Source organism: Ahaetulla prasina, chromosome 6, assembly GCF_028640845.1.
Source record: "Ahaetulla prasina isolate Xishuangbanna chromosome 6, ASM2864084v1, whole genome shotgun sequence".
In the NCBI taxonomy this organism is placed as follows: Eukaryota; Metazoa; Chordata; class Lepidosauria; order Squamata; family Colubridae; genus Ahaetulla; species Ahaetulla prasina.
This window is the reverse complement of record NC_080544.1, coordinates 26,587,524-26,605,793: the sequence shown is the minus strand read 5'-3', so window position 1 is coordinate 26,605,793 and position 18,270 is coordinate 26,587,524. Positions and strand designations below refer to the sequence as shown.

The window sequence follows — 18,270 nt, the reverse complement described above, 5'->3', positions numbered from 1 at the left end:
CTATTGATCTAAGCAGATCAATCTTTTATCCAGTATAAACAATGTACCTTCAAGTTTGCAAAGTAGTTTTGAAAATGTGCTTATGATGAAAACAGTTAATTTTAGAAAATCACAAGCGCTTCTTCCCCCAGCTGTATAACAATATTTTGATCTGATATTTCTACACACAAACTAATGCTAAAGCCAGTATATGTATACTGCATGTTTGGGGAAAAACAGCCTTTGGTTCCTTACAGATAAGTGCATTATTTTTTTAATGTAGATTTTGTGGTACTAAACCAGTCTGAAATGCATTTTAATTTGTAGCTGAAATAATTCTAAAAAACAATTTAGCTAAAAGATTTTGCTGCCATAGGTAAAAGTTAACCCTTTATTATCTTAGTGCTTTGCGACCCAAAAAATATTCCAATAAAACCCCATAATTGAAGTGCATCAAAATGTGGCAAACATCCCAGAGGCTATTTTTCTGTTTACTTGGCTTTACTCATAATCTTTTTAGCATTTTAATCTCCACATTTTTGCATCATGCTAACTGCCTATGAAAGTCTTTACTGAGCAATTTATGCATAATAATCAGCTAGGTTTCAGAGAGGGTTTTTTTTGTTTTTTTTTTTGGTTTTGTTTTACCTCAGTACAATCTAAAGATGGAAGCTTTATAAGATAGCACTGAAACGTCATTGCATTAGTGTCATTGCTTACTGTGAAACAGGCCATCTCTGCAAATAGCCAATACATGTTTCCATGCAGTAAATAAATCCTTCGCTATACTTGAAAAAAAAAGGGATGCCATTGCTTGTGAAGCTATTAATATTCTGCCATCATCATTTAAAAATGGTGGTAAAAGATCCTGACTTTCCACATTTTATCTGTATTAAATGTTTAAAATAGGTTGGTCCCAGAATATCCCATCTCTTCTTATAATAGGCTCTGTGAAATTTGGTAGTTTGATTTGCATGGCTGTTAAGTGAAAGTGTTTAATCTGCTTTACTGAAATTATATGGAAGATGGTTTGAATTTATTTAAATAATGTTATGCTTTGAAGTATACTTAATCGGAGGAATTTACTAACCATAATGCAAACTCTTCAGGCTGAGCAAAAGGTGCAAATGAGGTTGCTGCTTATTCTTCATGAGGTTCTATGAAGTATCGTTTAAGTAACAGAAATGTCTTCAGTTGATATTTAAAACTGAAATTCAGAGACTGGTTTCACCAACTGAACTTCCAGACTAATCTTAATAACAGATCTTTAAGCAGACATCTGCCCCAGAGATTCTGTTAACTAGAAGAATTCTCTGTAATTATTTTTTTTTTTTTGCATTTTCTGGAAATTGATCATTTTTTGTTTTTAAGTGAATCATGAAGGTTGGTTTTATCACCCACCCATCCCCATCTCAGTATTTGCTCAGTCCTGGTGCATCCATTATGGTGGCATAAATGTGTCTGAACTTCAGTCCCTCCACCAAATGCCAGTTTATACTGTACAGTGCCTTAGCGAGGGCACTAACTGAGCCATCCCATTTTCTGTATAATCCTCACTTGGCATTATTGGTATGACTAAAGCAAAGGATCTCTGTATCAGTGAAATTCTTAAAATGTAATCTTTAGTCATTCTAGTTAATGTTAAATAAGACGTGCTTTCTAGCTACTTCTGATGTGGTATTTTTCTGCCTAAAGATGTCAGCTGAGGCTTGAATGAAAATAAAAATTTGATTTGAACTTGGAATTTGTAAAGTTGTATTTTTAACCCAGCAGTTTCACCTTTATGAATGAAAAAAAGTCAGTTCAAATCTCAATTTGGTGTTATGAATAAAACTGTAAGGTTGATTATCGTATTACACAAATTCAGTAGAGCTGCTTTGAGCAAAGTATTCTTCCAAAAGGGAATATAAAGGCTCCTATAATCCGCAAGAAATATTTAAAGAATCCTGCATCCACTTCTTGAACACGATTCACAGAAAGTTATTACGCCCTTGCATTAGAGAACTAGAAACAGAAAGGTACAGAGGCAAAAGTAATATTTCATTGTTAATTCACCATGAGCAAAACAAGCAAAAGTCCTCTTCAGTGTTCATGGTCTTGAGCAAAATTATTCGATTTATGCTGCTTTCGAAGACAATTTTTTTTTTAAAAAAAAAGCCAATTTTAAAAGGGAGTACGGGAACAGGAAGCCCAAGTGAAACAAATTCTCCAGAAGCGAAAGAGCACAAGACACACCACCGTCTACTATACAGTTTCATTTGTCAAATGCAGACAGCCCTTGGTCCTCGAAAGGCTCAGGGCGGCTTCTTGGCACCCATAGCCTTCTACCCACCCACCGACCCGCAGCCTTCATTCCCGCACTGTCGCCGCTTTCAGACGGTAGCACGCATGCGCCATCCTTTCGTTTCCCACCCCGTTCCGTCTCTGGGGCAGGACTTGACAGACACGTGGCCCATTGAGCCCTCCTCCATTTTTACCTCACCTATTTCTTCGCTTCCCGGCGTGGGCGGGAATAAAGCCTCCCTGTTCCCTGATTGGTTTGGCCGTAGAGAATTGATTTCCCGCCAAAACGATCAAGTGCACGTGTATCACCAAAGGGCTTTCGGGGGCGGGGTCACCAACATTATCCAGGTATAACGGCAACAAAAGCCGTTTTGGCCCAGGCGGCCAAAAATAAATAAATAGTAACAATAATCCCCCACCTCCTCTTTCCTTTCTATATCGTAGACTTTTACCAGGCACAAAAACCGGAAGTTGCATAACTCCAACACACACGTGTGTGTGTGTATGCCCCCCACCTTTCGGGCTGCCTGGGCGCATGCGCCGAGCGGAATCCCGCCTCCCTTTATGTTGCGCTGAAGGAACATCCGGGTCGCCTTTGGACCGTATCGGTTACCGCGCGGGGTTGGGGGGGGAGGGCGGAGGCGCGAGGGGTCCGCCTGAGGGGAAGAGCGCGATGGCGGTAGCGCTGGTCGCTCGTCTGTTAGCCTCGGTATCCGTGTCGGGGCCCCGCGGAGTCCTCAGGTAAAGCAAAAACCCCCCGGCGTCTCTGCTGCCCGCTTTCCTTCTCCCAACATTTCTCTGTCCCGCTGACCTTCGTTTGGCAGGGACCGGGCAAGGGTCGTAACTCGACGCCGCTTTAAAAGCGACCCTCCGACGGCCTGACCGATTGGGGTTCCAACGTCCCCGGCCGTTTGGAGGTCCATGAAGAAGCAGCTCGTCCCCACAGCCTCATTTTCACCGTTATTTTTTTATCCTTTTGGGGTGGGGGGGTGTCTGTGTGGCTAAGGCATGAGGAGCCGAAGCACAGGCGTGTGGGGGGGGATATAATAATTCTGTACTTAATGGGGTGTGAGGCAGTTTATTAAACCACGAGCTTTTTAAGAATAGCGATTTTATGCTTTCTGGCAATAATAATGCTAACCTACCTACCCCTGTAATTCCAAACTTCGCCTCTCTGCCTTTTTCCTAACCTGGGCCCCCAGAGAAGAAAGGACCCTGCTGAATACAGATTATTACTATTATTTAAGATAAAACGTGCTAAATTACGGGACTTCCTTTTCTGAGCCCCGGTTTTTTTCATCCCGGGTTATTTTACTTTGGGAGTGTCTTCACCGTCGCTTTCCTTCCGGCCCTTCTTTTGAATTATAAATAGGCATCTACGTAAAGAAAACTTTTTATTAGAAGGTGTGTGCTGGTTTTTAATATACCTAAGGGATTTGAGAAGGGCGTGTATCTACATTTAGTACCCACCTTATTGTGTGTTTTTTTTTTAACTTGTGTTTATAAACTAGGAATGGGTTAAGTGTTTTGGCTAGAGGGCAAAAACTAAATCAAGGAAACTAAAGCACACAAAAACTAAAGCACCTTGCGCTATTGCAGTCAATAAGCCAACCAAAACCCACGTTTTCCAACTGTGATTTATATTCTTCTAAAATTTTTGCTATAATGGGCACATACTGCTAAGGCAGAAATAAGCCACGTGGTATTATGAGTCCCTGCACATTGTTGACTTTGTGGGCTTTAAGGTTCTGCCAGAGGTTGAAAAAGAGACTTTTGAATTTTGCGCGCTTTCGCAGTATTGGTACTCACGGTGGTAGGAATTTCCAGCTGCGGCGATTCTCCTCCCGTCCTTTTTTTTATTACTTTGCGATTGTTAAGGGTTGTAAAATGTGGATTGTCTAGGTTTGAACTGAATTGTTTGTGTTTTCTTGCAATTTTTATGCAAGGGTTCCCCCACAGATCTGAAGGGCTCTTTCATATTGGGAAAGGCTGGCTTAGTGCAGTCGGTGAAGTTTTAAAACTTAACATTGTGATTAATTTTATACAGAATTCAGACAAATGTGTTCTGTGTAATATTTCTTCCTTATTGTTTGTTTCCTCCTGTTTTTACTTTGATATTCCATATCTACCTTAATGGAAGTTAAGGTGCAGCTTTAAAACCTTGGTGATTTTGTTCTAGGCTTAGGTAAAAATGTTTAAATTAGGACATTATTTCTAACTTTGTAATTAGGATATTTTTGTAACTGACTTTTTTTTTTTTTTGCACTGATGGATATAACGGGGTAATAAAATGTCTGCAAAAAAACCCAACCAACTTTAGAAAGCACCAGGGACCCTTCATTTCAATGCTGAACTAAAAATATTCTCCTTTATTGGCTTCAGTTTATGTGTCTTTTTTAAACAATGCCTAGTTTCCCATTAATTATATACTACTGTTATACAGTTTAGATGTATTAATAGTTGATATTTCTTTTTCTGTCTATCATAGATGCACTGTCACTCCTTCACTGGAGAAATGTTTTTCAAAATATTTTAGTTCTGACAGTTGTCCAAAACGTCCTCTGCCATCATACCTTACTTTTCTAAATAAACAGCGTGACTTTTACAAGAAAAAATATCCAGGTAAGTTTCTCTAAAGTTAAGAAATCAGTTCCTTTGATCTGTTTAATGTACTTTTATTGAATTTAGTAGTAATCCGTTCAGAGCAGGTTATAAATATTGTAAAAATATTTAAGTTAGTAAACTAAAAGAAATAACTCCAGAGAAATCTGTTATATGTTATGCATATACTGTGTTTCCCCAAAAATAAGACCCGGTCTTATTTTCTTTTGGCTCGAAAATAAGTACTAGGGCTTATTTGGGGAGATGTCTGTGCAACGCATCGGGATTGGCTCCTCTGGCTGCTGGGCCTGCAGCACCTGCTGCTGCGGGCCTTACAGGGGCTCTTTGCCCTCCTGGCCATGTTGCTCTCGGATGTCTTACTGGGCTTCTGCCTGGCACGGGGCCAGATCCCTGTCCTGTGCAAGCTGTGTGGCAGCCCTGCAGTGGGAAGGAAGGGGAGATTGCCCCTTTCTTCTTTGCGCCCCAAAATCCCTGGTCACCGAGCTCCCAGCTTGCACACCACAGTGGAGCAAGATGCGCAACTCAAATGTTACCTGTGGAGGCCACCAGGTGCAGTACTGCTGCAGCTCTGGAGCAAAGCTCCACCTTCCCTGTGCAGGATTGCAAGGCTGGAGGCCTCCGCCGACCAACCTCAGCCTGGGCTGGCTTGGCGGCCAAGGAAGATGGGGTTTTGGGGTTCAAAAGATGAAGGGGCAATCTTCCCTCCTTTCTTCATTTGTCTGTTCCGCTGAGGAGCCGCCACGGAGAGGTGGAGCCAAGCTTTGACGGGCAGGAGCTGCACCAGGAGGCCTCTGCAGGTAACATTGAGTTGCGCGTCTTGCTCCAGTGAGAGGGGTGCAGGCTGGAGCTTGGACAAGGAAGATGGGGTTTGGGGGTTCAAAGGAGGAACGGAAGATCTCCTCCTCCATCCCGCTGCAGGGCCGCCATGGAGCTCGCACAGGATGGGAGTGACGCAGCCTGAAGGTAACAGTTGGCAAGTCACTCTGGAGGTCATAGATCTGTGCCAAGTTGCGCTACGCCAGACAGGAGCAGCCCAGAAGGTCAGCCGAGAGCAGTGCGACCAGGAGGGTGAAGAGCCCCCGCGAGGCTAGTAGGTCTGGCAGCCCCAGTAGCCAGGCAGAGGCATGGGGCAGGGAGCCGATCCCAATGCGTCACACGGCCTGCTGCCTTTTTTTATTTTTCCAGTAATTGCATCATTGAAATCTACTGTTAGGAATCTACTGGTTTTTTTCCAAGAGGACAATCTCCATAAAAGGCTATCATCTCTTTTTTCCTGTTATTTAAAACAACTGTGATTGACATGTTTTCATAGTTAAAGAAATATAGTTTGCTCACTAAATCTCTTGTTTATATTTGTTAGATAATCGGGTAATTGTGAATGGTATGGATACTAAAGTTTAACAGTCTGCTACTGCTCTGATATACATGTGTCATGTAAATTGTAAATCTTTATAGATTATTATTACTATAATAGTCATATTATTATTATCTAGAACTGAACAATCAGCAGCTCATGAAAGAGGTTGGGCGTATCTGGAGGGAATTACCACATAATGAAAAACAAGTATGTATGATTTTGTCCTCTGTATTATTTTTTTGCTTACAAATAGAACATTATTTTCATTAGGAATCATGGAGCACGGTGGCTAATGTGGTTAGGACGCTGGGTTGGAGGTTAGCAAGCCCATGTTCAGGACCCGAGTGCTGTGTTGGAGCAGGGCAATCTTCCATCCTTTGCTCCAGCTTCTGTGAAAGGAGCCCCCAACTGGGCAATGGTAATGTCACTGGCTAATCCTTTCAACCCAGAAGTATCGCTTCCAACCTGAATGCAATGCAGATTAGGAATCATGAACTATAAAACTGACAAGAAATGCTTCTTGTATTCATAGAAATATAGTATCAATTCAGTGTTGCGTGAAATGTGTACACGTTTATTGAAAAATTTAGTTTTCTTTATTTTTAGCATTATGAAGCAATTGCGAAATCTGAATGGGATACATATAAAGAACAAATGACCAAATATAGATCTCAGCTAAATCCTGCAGACGAGGCAGCTTTGAAAGAGGAAAAAAAGATAAAGAAGCAAATAAGAAAACAAGCAAAAATAAAGAAGGTTAGTGCTTACTATTTTCATTATAATTCAAATATTTGAGGACATTGTTGTTGTACCAGCAAATCCTCGGTACCAAATACATTTGATCTTGATTTTGTTTGTGTGCAAGGTTTTTTTCCTTTCAAAATACCTTTAGCTGTGACCCAGTCTGTATACTTACGATTATTTGATAAAGAAACCTCTAAATTGTGTTTATTCACACTAACAATAAATGACATGGGTCACACCTTTTGATCAAGATATATGTCATCGAAGGATATATTTCACATAGTAATATCGGAGTAAATTTCTAACTCAAATTATATAGTTGCTCATTCACAATTGTGACTCTGGGCTGTGAACATAGGATTAAAACCCAAACAAAAATAATAATATAATGGTACCAAAAGACAAGCCCTATTTAACCATATGAAAACTCAGGATCAAATTGATGGACCTTCCCAATTTCCAAGCCTATTTGATATTATTATGGCTTGTTGCACAGTCAACTTGATGCTCAGACTGAATTTAGCATTTTTATTCACCTGTTCAGTCCTTCCCAAGGACCTGGAATAGGCAGATGTTGATGTTCGATGGTATCGAAGGATGTAAGCTGTTCCATTTAAAACTGCCTTATACAATTGACTGATGGTAACTTTTGTCAAAGCCAATAATAAAAATAATTGTTTTTTGTCTCAATTAACTATAAAGCCAGTATGCTTATATTCAGATTATTCCTTTCTGTTCTCCTTTACAATCTTCTGAGTCTTTACAATAAAATGTATTTGAAATAATGTGATTAAAGTGCCTCATAATGGAATGCTGTACTAGTAAAACTCGAGTCTCTAGTAAGGACTGGAATTCAAAGCAGGCTCTGAAATACAGGATGCTTCTAAATTGCCTTAATGTATAATCTCTTACTTTCCTTGAATGTATTCTGTATCAGTAAACATATTTGTTTTACAAAGGTCCTGTCCATTTGTTACTGTAGGAATTAACAGCATTTGGAAAACCAAAACGAAGTCGGAATTCCTTCAATATTTTTGTTTCTGAACATTTCCAAGAAATCAAAGCTCCATCAAATAAGGTAAACAAAATGAGATGGCAACTAACATAAAGGAAAGAGTGTTAAACTTTATTACTCCAAATCCCTGAAACAAATTGGTATACTGTACCCCCCCCACTCCCCCAGTGAATAAAATTAATGATGACAAAAAATAATATACAGGTAGTCCTCAAGTTACAAACACAATGGAGCTCAAAAATGGATGTTGCTAAGTGAAACATTTGTTAAGTGAGTTTGCCCTATTTTACAACTTTTCTTGCCACAGTTGTTAAATGAATCATTGCATTTGTTAAGTTAGTAACATGGTTGTTACGTGAATTTGGCTTCCCTATTGACTTTGCTTGTCAGAAGGTCATAAAAACTGATCACATGACCCCAGACTACTGCAACTGTTATAAAAATGAACCGGTTGCCAAGCTTCTAAATTTTGATGGTGTGACTATGGGGATGCTACAATGGTTGTGTGAAACACAACCCTTTTTTCAATGCCATTGTAACTTCGAACAGTCACTAAATGAACTACATCACCTAATTTTAATGACTGGGTTTTAATTTTGTTACCCTAGGGCAGGGGTCTGCAAACTTAGCTCTTTTAAGACTTGTGGACTTCAACTCCCAGAGTCCCTCCGCCAGCAAAGCTGGCTGAGGAACTGCAGACCCCTTGCCCTAGGGGTGCCTGGACTGTGTGGGCTTGTGCAGTCAAAGAAGGGACCAAACCCCAGAATGAGTTTTGGTACAACTTGAGCTTTGCATGATCCAGTTTTTTAAAACCTTCAGATTTTTTTTTTTAAGGTGAAACTTTCCCCCAGGTTCCTTCATGTCCTATAGTTTGAGAATCCTTGACTTAAAGGATACATTATACGGGGGATAGAAAAGATTTTATATTATAACATTTTAAACATGGTGTTTCACAAAACTGCTGGTCTAAGTTTAAAATGAGCCATTTCAGGTATTTTGGAAGTGTTTCAAATTCAAGGATTTCTGTAATGTTCAAAATAGCCAACTTTAAACTGAAATCATGATGTTATTTTTTGCATTTCACACATTTCAAAGTGAAATGTTCTGTGCACCCATTTTTTACACTGATTATATCTAGATATTAGATCTAAAACAAAATGAGTTATTGCCCATTTCTGATTACACAAGATTAAATTTTCAGTATGAATTCTAAGATACAGAAGATCTTCCAATTTTGGTTGTAAAAACAAAATTCTTACTTTGGACTTCATGCAAAGCCAAGTAGGTAAATCATTAGTTTAGAGCTTCCCATTTGTATTTATAGTGATTCTATTTTGCTAGATACAAAACAGTAATTTTTTCATGTAATTCATCATAAATTCTGTCCTGTATATTAACTGTTCTAATTGATGTGTGAGTTTTATTCATATCATTAAGGGCTAATAAGTTGGCAGAAATGTTAAAAGCTGAACAGAAAAGTTCTCTATACCTATGGAGGCTTTTGTCTTTTCCTTGAAGCCTAATAGATTAGGACCAGCCTCTTTATGTGCTTTGCACAAACTATAATGTTTAAAATTCCCGAATGGTCATGTCAATAATGACTCTTAATAACCAAACCTAGCTGTGGGAGAGTCTCAAAAAATAAATCTATTTACCAAAGACTTATTTCTGAGGTCTCTCCTTGATTAAGTTTTGAAAGTAGTACTTTCCACATAAACATATAATGGTTAGGCCCAATACATGAAATAATATATTAACATAACTAGATTATGTTTTTTTAAAAGAAATTTTATTTTTAACAAAAAACAAAAAAACATTCACATCAAATTTCAATATGCTGAAGGGATGTTTACATATTTTCTTGTGCAATCTCAAGATGAACATCTCTTTCATAAATATATCTTTATTTTCCCATCTAGCCAATTATAGAATAAATCCCATGTTTTATAATATTGCTTATCTTCTTTTTTTTAATTGAAAAAGTTTTACAAAAACAATTAAATTTTTCCCCTCCCATCCCCTCTCCCTCCAACCCCCCCCCCGACTTCCCGGAGCAAACACAAGGTATAGTTCAATAAACAAACAGTCATACATTAAATTTTTAAAATCTAACACAATTATAATCCTTCTCTTTCACATAACCTGACTTCTTCCATTAAAATCAAAAACAACATCCTTCATTCAAAGGCAATCTGAAATGTCTTAATCTGATATCTATTTTGAATATAATCAATATTGCTTATCTTCTTGATCTCTAATTTCAAAAGTCAATTTACTCATCTCTGCACAGTCCATCAACTTCCTAATTATTTCATCTTGCAAAGGTCATTTCTCATTTTTCCTGTTTTTGGAAACACAATCCTGGCTGCTGTAATAATATTCACAATCAAATATTTTACATCTCTAGTATATATCTCTGGAATAATTCCCAACAGAAAGACTTCTGGCTTAAAGTCTATGTGTTTTTTAATCATTTTCTCCAACCATGTGTGTATCTTAGTCCAATATCTTTTCGCTTCAACGCATGTCCACCACATATATATGATCCAGGTGCCTGATGACTAGAACTAGATTATGTTCAGGGAATTAATAAAACCTTTTTATATTCTAACTGCATCTTGAATTGGTTTCCAGACAGTGTCATAGTGACAATTTTCTCTGAAATTTTTTTGTTGCTAATTTTCCTCTTTTTTCTTTTTTAGCAGCTAGTTTAAAGTTTTAGAGATTATTTCCAGTTTCAACAATAGCTTATTCTCTGGCTTTGGAAATCTTCAGAGAAGAAACCATGTATTTCCAAAAGCAATGTTTAGAGTCCTTTAGTCATTAAATTAGCTAGCAAGTAAGAATTAAGGAAAGTTCTTTATGATTTATCAGCTCTTCTTTTGCCATTCCACTTTTCATTCTTGCTTCATCCATAACTCAACAAAAATTAATTTTGCTGACTTTGTAATTTTATTAATTGTGAATCTCTTATTATTTATAGCTATACTTGTAGATTCTTACAAGTACCATAAATTGATTGAAGAACAGTATAAAATTAATTACACTAAAACCTTGGACCTCGTCTCATTTTAGAGTAATACATATTGTCGAATATAAGTACAGATTAAATAAAGTGACTCAGGGATTTCCACATAATTTTAATGAATTATTCTTTTTTTTCTTTTCACATAGGAAAAATTTAAAGTTTTATGTGAAGAATGGAAAAATCTGCCCAATCCTCAAAAGCAGGTACTATCATAAAACTGGTATTGATGCAAAGTTTAACCTGATACTAAGTTAGGAATCTATCATATTTAATTCTGCAGCCAACTGTTTTAGAATATTGATAATTAAAATGCCCTATTCTGAAAGGAGTTATTGTCTATTTCATAGCTCTAATTATTGGAAACATGCGTATATGAACCTAGGGCTATTGATCTATTATGTCTGAATTATGATTTGTTTATTAAGTGAAAAAAGATGAGGAAGAATGTATTAGTAAAAGTTTTAAATCTGCTCATTCATAAAGCAGCTCCCTGCATGAGATGAAATAAGCTATATCTCATGAAAGTTATGCCATTCCATAAAATTTGTTATTTTGAAAAAGGTATACCAGACTTGATTTTTGGCTGTCCTAAGAGTAACATGGCTGTCCTATAATTCATAGAGAACATAGAGATTTCTTCTCTCCTCTGAACCAAATTAGATATGTATACTGGTGCACAGTATGGTTGGATATCTGGTTTGAAATTAAGCATAGTTTGTTCTCAACCTACAATCATTTTGTCAGCAATCATTCTAATTTACAATGCCACTGAACAAGTGATAGTTAGGACTGATCATCAGAGTTCCAGCCATCCAGCATCCCCACAATCATATGATTTTGATTATGACTTATTGGTTGCAGTAATCACATGATTATTGTTTGCAACCTTCCCTAGAAAATCATTGGGCAAACTGGCATAGAAGGTCATAAATTGCTGAGATAAATCTCCCTCCCCTGCACACCTTTTCTCAGCCCCTCTGTGCTTTGGGTGCACTAAGGGCGCTCACTCACACTCCTGCGCTCTTGCTCCCTCCCTCACCCGACAGAAATCTGTTTCCTTCCTGTTGACATGGGACTTGCAGCTTCCTGCCAACTTCCCCAATGACTTTGGCTGTGGAAAGCCAGCAACACGTTGTCTTAACAATCACTGGGTTCAGTTTACAACCACTTCACTTGACGATGGAAATTCCAGTTTCACTTGCCCTTGTAAGTCAAGTACTACTTGTACCCCAGACCTTAGCTTTCCTCCAAATAACTGGAGAAGTGGGTTCAATAATTTCAGGCCGAGACCTGAGACTGAAGGAAATCAGATTTTCCTATTACTTAAAAAATACAATTATGAGGCCTCATTTTATTGATTATTAAATAATACATATAGCTATTTAAAAGGAGCTCTTATGTGACCATTAAATTCATCAACAAATTCTTCACCAGTGCCTGCTTTATGCATACATACAGTACTTTTTAAAATGCAAGCAGTATTTTAATGGTAGACATTGCAAAATTCAATAATACTGAAAAGCTGAAACAATATTTGTAGTTTTGACAACATCTCAGTTCCGGTATATAAATTATAACTTAATAATATGAGCAAATTTGCCTTAAGGTCTTTTTTTTTCACTTTAAAATACTGATTAAAGCATACTTCCATTTATCAGATATGAAAATTTATCTTGTCTGTTCCAAACAGAAAAAAGATCATAGCTAACCAAGCTCCGATTCCCTCCCCCCTCGTAGGAATTTGCATGATTTGTATAAACAGCTCCTATATAATGTTAAATCCTGCGAAACATTACAGATGGCTGAGGTTTTGCAGATAAATGCTTCATTTGTTTGTGACAATTTGTGCAGAGAAATTCACCATTTTTGGAACCCCATTTCTTTGTAACTGTTTCATACATGAGGCTAAACTATGAGGTTTGTTTGATTTTGGTTTAGAGAGTTATGCAGGCCAAGCCATAAAGGTTTGTAAATTGTGGTTTATACCTTTGCACAATTCATATGAATTGCTTTCAATTTGGGATTAATCAAAATGTGGTTGAAGATTGTGACTTAATATATGTGACTAGCTCATATACTACTTTACAGGTCTACAGCCAGCTTGCAGAAGATGATAAGATTCGCTTCGAAAATGAAATGAGATCATGGGAACAGCAAATGAAAGCAAGTGGGCGTGGAGATGTTCTAAATTATAAATTCAAAGTGACACGAAAACGAAAAAAACCTGAAACAGAACCTTTAAGCTGAAAATAAATATTTGGAAAGCAATATTGTTTCATCAGCAACAAAGAAAACCAGTGCAAGAGTAAAGCCATCTGAGGAATAAGTTTTAAAATGTCTTATTCGTTATTCCTGACTGCAAGTGAAAATCATTTGTCATTTACTGAGGGTTATTCCCCATAAATACAAGTATTTTACTTTTTTTGTAAACAGTCAAGCATTTGTAATCAAGTTTATGGAAATTTAAGTGATCGCTAATCATGAGAAAGGTTGTATTTTTTTTTCAAAAATGTCTAAATAACTATTGGACATAGATTTTTTTTTAATTAAAACACCTTGAAGTAAAAATCCGTGTCTTGTGATTTATAGGAAATTAATTGAAATATTTATTGCAGTGAAATTTTCTTTCAATAGTATTTTGAAGATGCATTTTAATGTATGTCTAATAACAGCACATATGAAAATACACATAAAATAATTGCAAAAGATAAAGAACTATAATAAGATTTATGCAAAATATATTAGTATTGTTGTTTAGATCTGGCAGAGTGATTAGTGCTGCAATAGCACTTAACACTTAAGAGATATCTGTCGCTTCACAGTGCTTTAGAGGCCTCTCTAAGTGGTTTACAGAGTCAGCATATTGCCCCCAACAATTTGGGTCCTCATTTTACCAACCTCGGAAGGATGGAAGGCTGAGTCAACCTTGAGCCTGGTGAGATTCGATCTGCCAAACTGCTGGCAGCCGGTGATCAGCAGAAGTACAGCACTCCATTATAATCACTGCGCCATCACTGCTCTTGTGTCATAGCTTGTGTCGGCAGAATGAGTCCCAACATTACTTCCACTCCAGAATTTTGGAGATATTGCAACAGATTTGAGATTTGGGCTGTTGAGTGGGGGAAAGAAATTCCAATGAATAGAATGAAGGAACATACAATTTGAATGTTGCTGATAGGCTTCTGCCCAACTAGGTGGAAACAATAGTCTGCAGCAGGGGTGTCAAATTCAAGGCCCACGGGCCAAATCCAGCTTGTGGGGTGCTTAAATCTGGCCCGCACGGCCGGCCTGAAAATACCAAAGGACTGGCCCATGGTGCCTCTGGCAACCAAAACGGCGTGAAACTTTTTACTGATTTTCTTTCCAAGATGTCTATTTTACTGAGATTTTATTTCACTATTGCACTATTTTCCCTGTCATTGGAGCTAGAAGGGTTTCATCCCAGCTTTTAAACTGCTCAAAACAAGGACTGCAACATTTTAGTGCTGTAGACCAGGGATGTCAAACTGGATTTCTTCAAGGGCCGGATCAGCATTGTAGTTCTCCATGGGCTGACCAGGCAGGTTACAGGATGGGATGGATGCCTGCTGGCCAAAATGGGACATGGGGGATAGGGGGGCTTGTAAAATAGGTATCTTGGAAAGAAAATCAGTAAAAAGCTTCACACCAGTGATGTTTGGTATGTTAAGAAACCAGTATATTTTAATATTTATAATGAATGATGGTTTTCAATAGTGAGTATAGTAAATATTTGTACATGAGCAAACTAGCAATTGTCAATGACAGCAGAAATACTCAAGGCTGCCCATGTAGAGTTAGAGAGCTAGAATTAGGTTGCATCATTATACAATCTTGGTTGTGGAAAACTAGGATACAGAAACAGGAACCCTTCCCCCATATGATTCTGGACTACTGCTATTGGAGGGTGGGGGAGTGAGTTTACGATGCTTCTGGTAGCTAATGGCAGTTAATTGATCACTTTCTCACTTGTAAAATTAGACTTGCATCTTCCATAATTCAGTTTTGAAAACCAAGGCATTCTTTTTTTCTCTGGCCATTGATACTATCTGATGCATTGCTACTGTAATGATTTTTTATTCTCTCTCGTTTTTATTTTTGTATTCCGGTTTGTGATTCTTAGATGAGAAACAGTACTCAAGCATGATGATTTAGCAAACTTAAATGTATTAAGATAAAAAAAAACTGGGCATGCAATAATAAAATACCTAGATTGATCAGTAGGACAATCTAATAAATGTAATCCATTATCTAATTACTCAAACATGGCTAGTGAACTTTTTTTTTTTGCACAAACAAGGGTTTCATTAAACAAGACAGTCATTGTTTCAAGAAATATATCATTATGTCCCAATTTTTTTCAAAGGAGGAACACGTTTTTTCATGCTTTAAGAAGGTAAAATTGACAAATACGTTACGAGGCAGTCTACAGTAACTGGTATAGTGGCGTTTCAGACTATATTTCAATGGCTTTATTAACTACATTGCACACAAAAAAAACCCAGTTATACTCTAATCCAGTGTTTCTCACACTTGGCAATTTTAAGATGTTTGGCAGCTTCTAAGATAGGAACTAGGAAATTCTGGGAATTGAAGGTCAGTTTGCCAAATGTGAGAAAAACATTATTCTAAACTGCTTTGCTAGGTTTTTTGAGTGAGGGCCAAATACAGAAAAATAAGCAAAGGCCCGGGCCACTGGGGGGGGGGCTGAAATTTTTTGTACCAGTTCTTTGGGCGTGGCTTATTTTGGGGTGTGGCTTGGTGGTCATGTGACTGGTAGGCGTGGCTAACTGCTCATGTGACTGAGTGGATGTGGCTATGGGCATAGAAACTACTCAGAGGGCTAAAAAAAGTAATTTTTGACCCATCCTCACACTTATAACCATCATCACATTTATGCCCATTGCAGCATTTTTAACAACCATATCACTCATTTCACAACTGCTTCTCTTCACCACGGTTACAAGATAGGGTGCAAAATGTAAAGATAGTTGTAGGTGTGAGGACCAGTCAAAAGTGTGAGAACCTATCAGAAATCACTTTTTTCAGCCGTCTGGGTAGTCCCTATGCACAGTTTAGGCTTAAGTATACTATATGTGTGTGAGTTATATATATGTGCATGTGTATCTCTATGTTTGTGTACGTGTGTGTGTTATGTTGTTTTTTAATGTAATATTTTTAAATATAATTATTCAGAAAGGCATGCGGCTGGACAACAAACAGTATATAAGCCTAGTAAATTCATGTGTGGTCCGGGCCACACAGAAGAGGTGACATATTGACACATGACTACTGTGTGTATTTCTAACTCGCCTATAATGTGAAGAACATTGCTCTCAGTGGGAGCAGTGATGCTGTCCTTTGGATTGAAGGATGGCTGGGATGTCAGGAGAAAGTTTGGTGGTTGAGACACGAAGGACTTCACAGAGATGGCTATCAGTCATTCTGGATCTCAGTCTGCTTTTGTTCTGATTTAACAGAGAAAATGTTTGTTCACATATGTATGTTGAGCCGAACAGGCTCATCATTCTTTTTGCGTGGCGTCTCATCAGAGGAAACTTGGCATGATCCAAACTCTGATAGAAGTCAGGAGGAGAGAAGCTGATGTTGACTCTTCAGAGAATCATCACATTGCATTTCAATCAGTTCTAACTGCAGACTCTCCTCCACTTCTTCTGCATCCACCAGGAAGGGGGTCGAGAACAGCTTGATTTGTTTTTCAATGACAGAAAAATCTTGAAAACGCTGGTTGAATTCTGTCACGAGAGATGTAATTACAGAAACATATTTCTCCTTTTTAGCAGAAAGGTCTGCCTTTGGAAAAGCAGACTTGATTTCAGACAGCGAGGGAAGTGTGCAGCATTAAAGCTTCATAGTTGTGTCTCAAACAGGCGGAGCTTTACACAGAAGGCTTTCATGTGCGCATACAGGTGTGACACCAGCTGTTCTTTGCCTTGTAGGTTCTTGTTCAGTGTATTCAGATGATGAGTAAGATCAACTAAAAATGCCAGGTCTGCCAGCCACAGAGGGTCACTCAGTTCATGAAGAGGTCGGTCCTTCTCTTTCAAAAAATTGTCGATTTCTGATCTCAGCGAATAAAACCGCTGCAGCACAGAGCCGCGGCTGAGCCAGCGCACATCAGAGTGGTAGAGTACATCCCCGTATTCAGCATCCACGTCAGATAAGAAAGCTTGAAATTCCCTGTGGTACAGTCCTCTAGCTCGAATTATGTTGACAGTTTTTACAACAGTGTTCATCACATCGCCCAGCTGCACAGTCTTGGCACACAGTGCTTCTTGGTGGATTATACAGTGCATCCTAACAGCCTCACCTCCGCTCTCTTTTACCTTGACGCACACCATGGATGCCATTCCTTTGCGCTCACCCGTCATGGCCGGAGCTCCATCCGTTGTTACTCCACAGAGCTTGTCCCATTTAAGCCCCATCTTTTCAACTGCCTCTGACACAGCGTCAAAATATTTCCACCCGTCGTTGTGCCTTTTAGGCTCATCATATCAAGCAGCTCCTCCGTACAGCAAAAATTATCATTGACTCCCCGCAAAAAAATTAAAAGCTGTGCGGTGTCTGTGGCGTCTGTGCTCTCATCGCATGCTATCGAGTAAAATCAAAAGCACAAGCTTTCTCTCAGCTGAAGTTTCAGGTTAGCTGACAAGTCCTCGATTCTCCGCACCACTGTATTTCTGGATAAGGTCACATTGTTGAAATCCTGCACTTTTTCCGGGCACATTACTTCTGTGACTTTGATGAGGCACTGCTTTATGAAATCACCGTCTGAGAACGGTTTGCCATGCTGGGCAATAAGTTTTGCGACTTCATAGCTTGCTGCTGTGGCGTTTTCCTGTATTTTGTTAGCACGAAATAAAAACTGTTGTTGAGCTTGCAGGCTAGCTGCCATTTGCTTGAATTTCTGTGCTCGTTTGGCACCTGTGTACGATGCGTAGCTCTGATGCTTGGTCTCATAGTGCCGACGGACATTATACTCTTTCATCACGGCAACATCTTCATTGCAAATCAAACAGACACACTTTCCGTTGATTTCTTTAAAGAAATATTCATTTTCCCACCGTGTTTGAAATCTTCTACACTCACTTGCTATCTTGCGTTTCTTTGGTGCTGCCATTTCTGATGACTCGTGGTAAATATTTAGGACTATATCAGAGGCCTGAAAACCTGGGACATTACAATACAGATGGATACAGTCAG

At 38.5% G+C, this 18,270-nt stretch overlaps 1 protein-coding gene across 1 annotated transcript; it reads left to right on the top strand.

Annotated features, from left to right (window-relative positions):
* Positions 1–2,844: 2,844 nt before the first annotated feature.
* On the top strand, positions 2,845–13,612 carry TFAM (transcription factor A, mitochondrial). The gene is made up of 7 exons (XM_058187341.1): positions 2,845–3,003; positions 4,751–4,884; positions 6,378–6,448; positions 6,848–6,997; positions 7,968–8,063; positions 11,175–11,231; positions 13,117–13,612. The coding sequence occupies exons 1-7, from the start codon at positions 2,936–2,938 to the stop codon at positions 13,273–13,275; spliced, it is 735 nt and encodes a 244-aa protein (XP_058043324.1). The 5' UTR covers positions 2,845–2,935; the 3' UTR covers positions 13,276–13,612.
* Positions 13,613–18,270: the final 4,658 nt, after the last annotated feature.

Coding starts and splice junctions, on each gene's coding strand:
- TFAM (XM_058187341.1), top strand. CDS start 2,936: ATGGCGGTAGCGCTGGTCGCTCGTCTGTTAGCCTCGGTATCCGTGTCG. Junction 3,004..4,750: donor GGGCCCCGCGGAGTCCTCAG/GTAAAGCAAAAA, acceptor TGTCTATCATAG/ATGCACTGTCACTCCTTCAC. Junction 11,232..13,116: donor TGCCCAATCCTCAAAAGCAG/GTACTATCATAA, acceptor ACTACTTTACAG/GTCTACAGCCAGCTTGCAGA.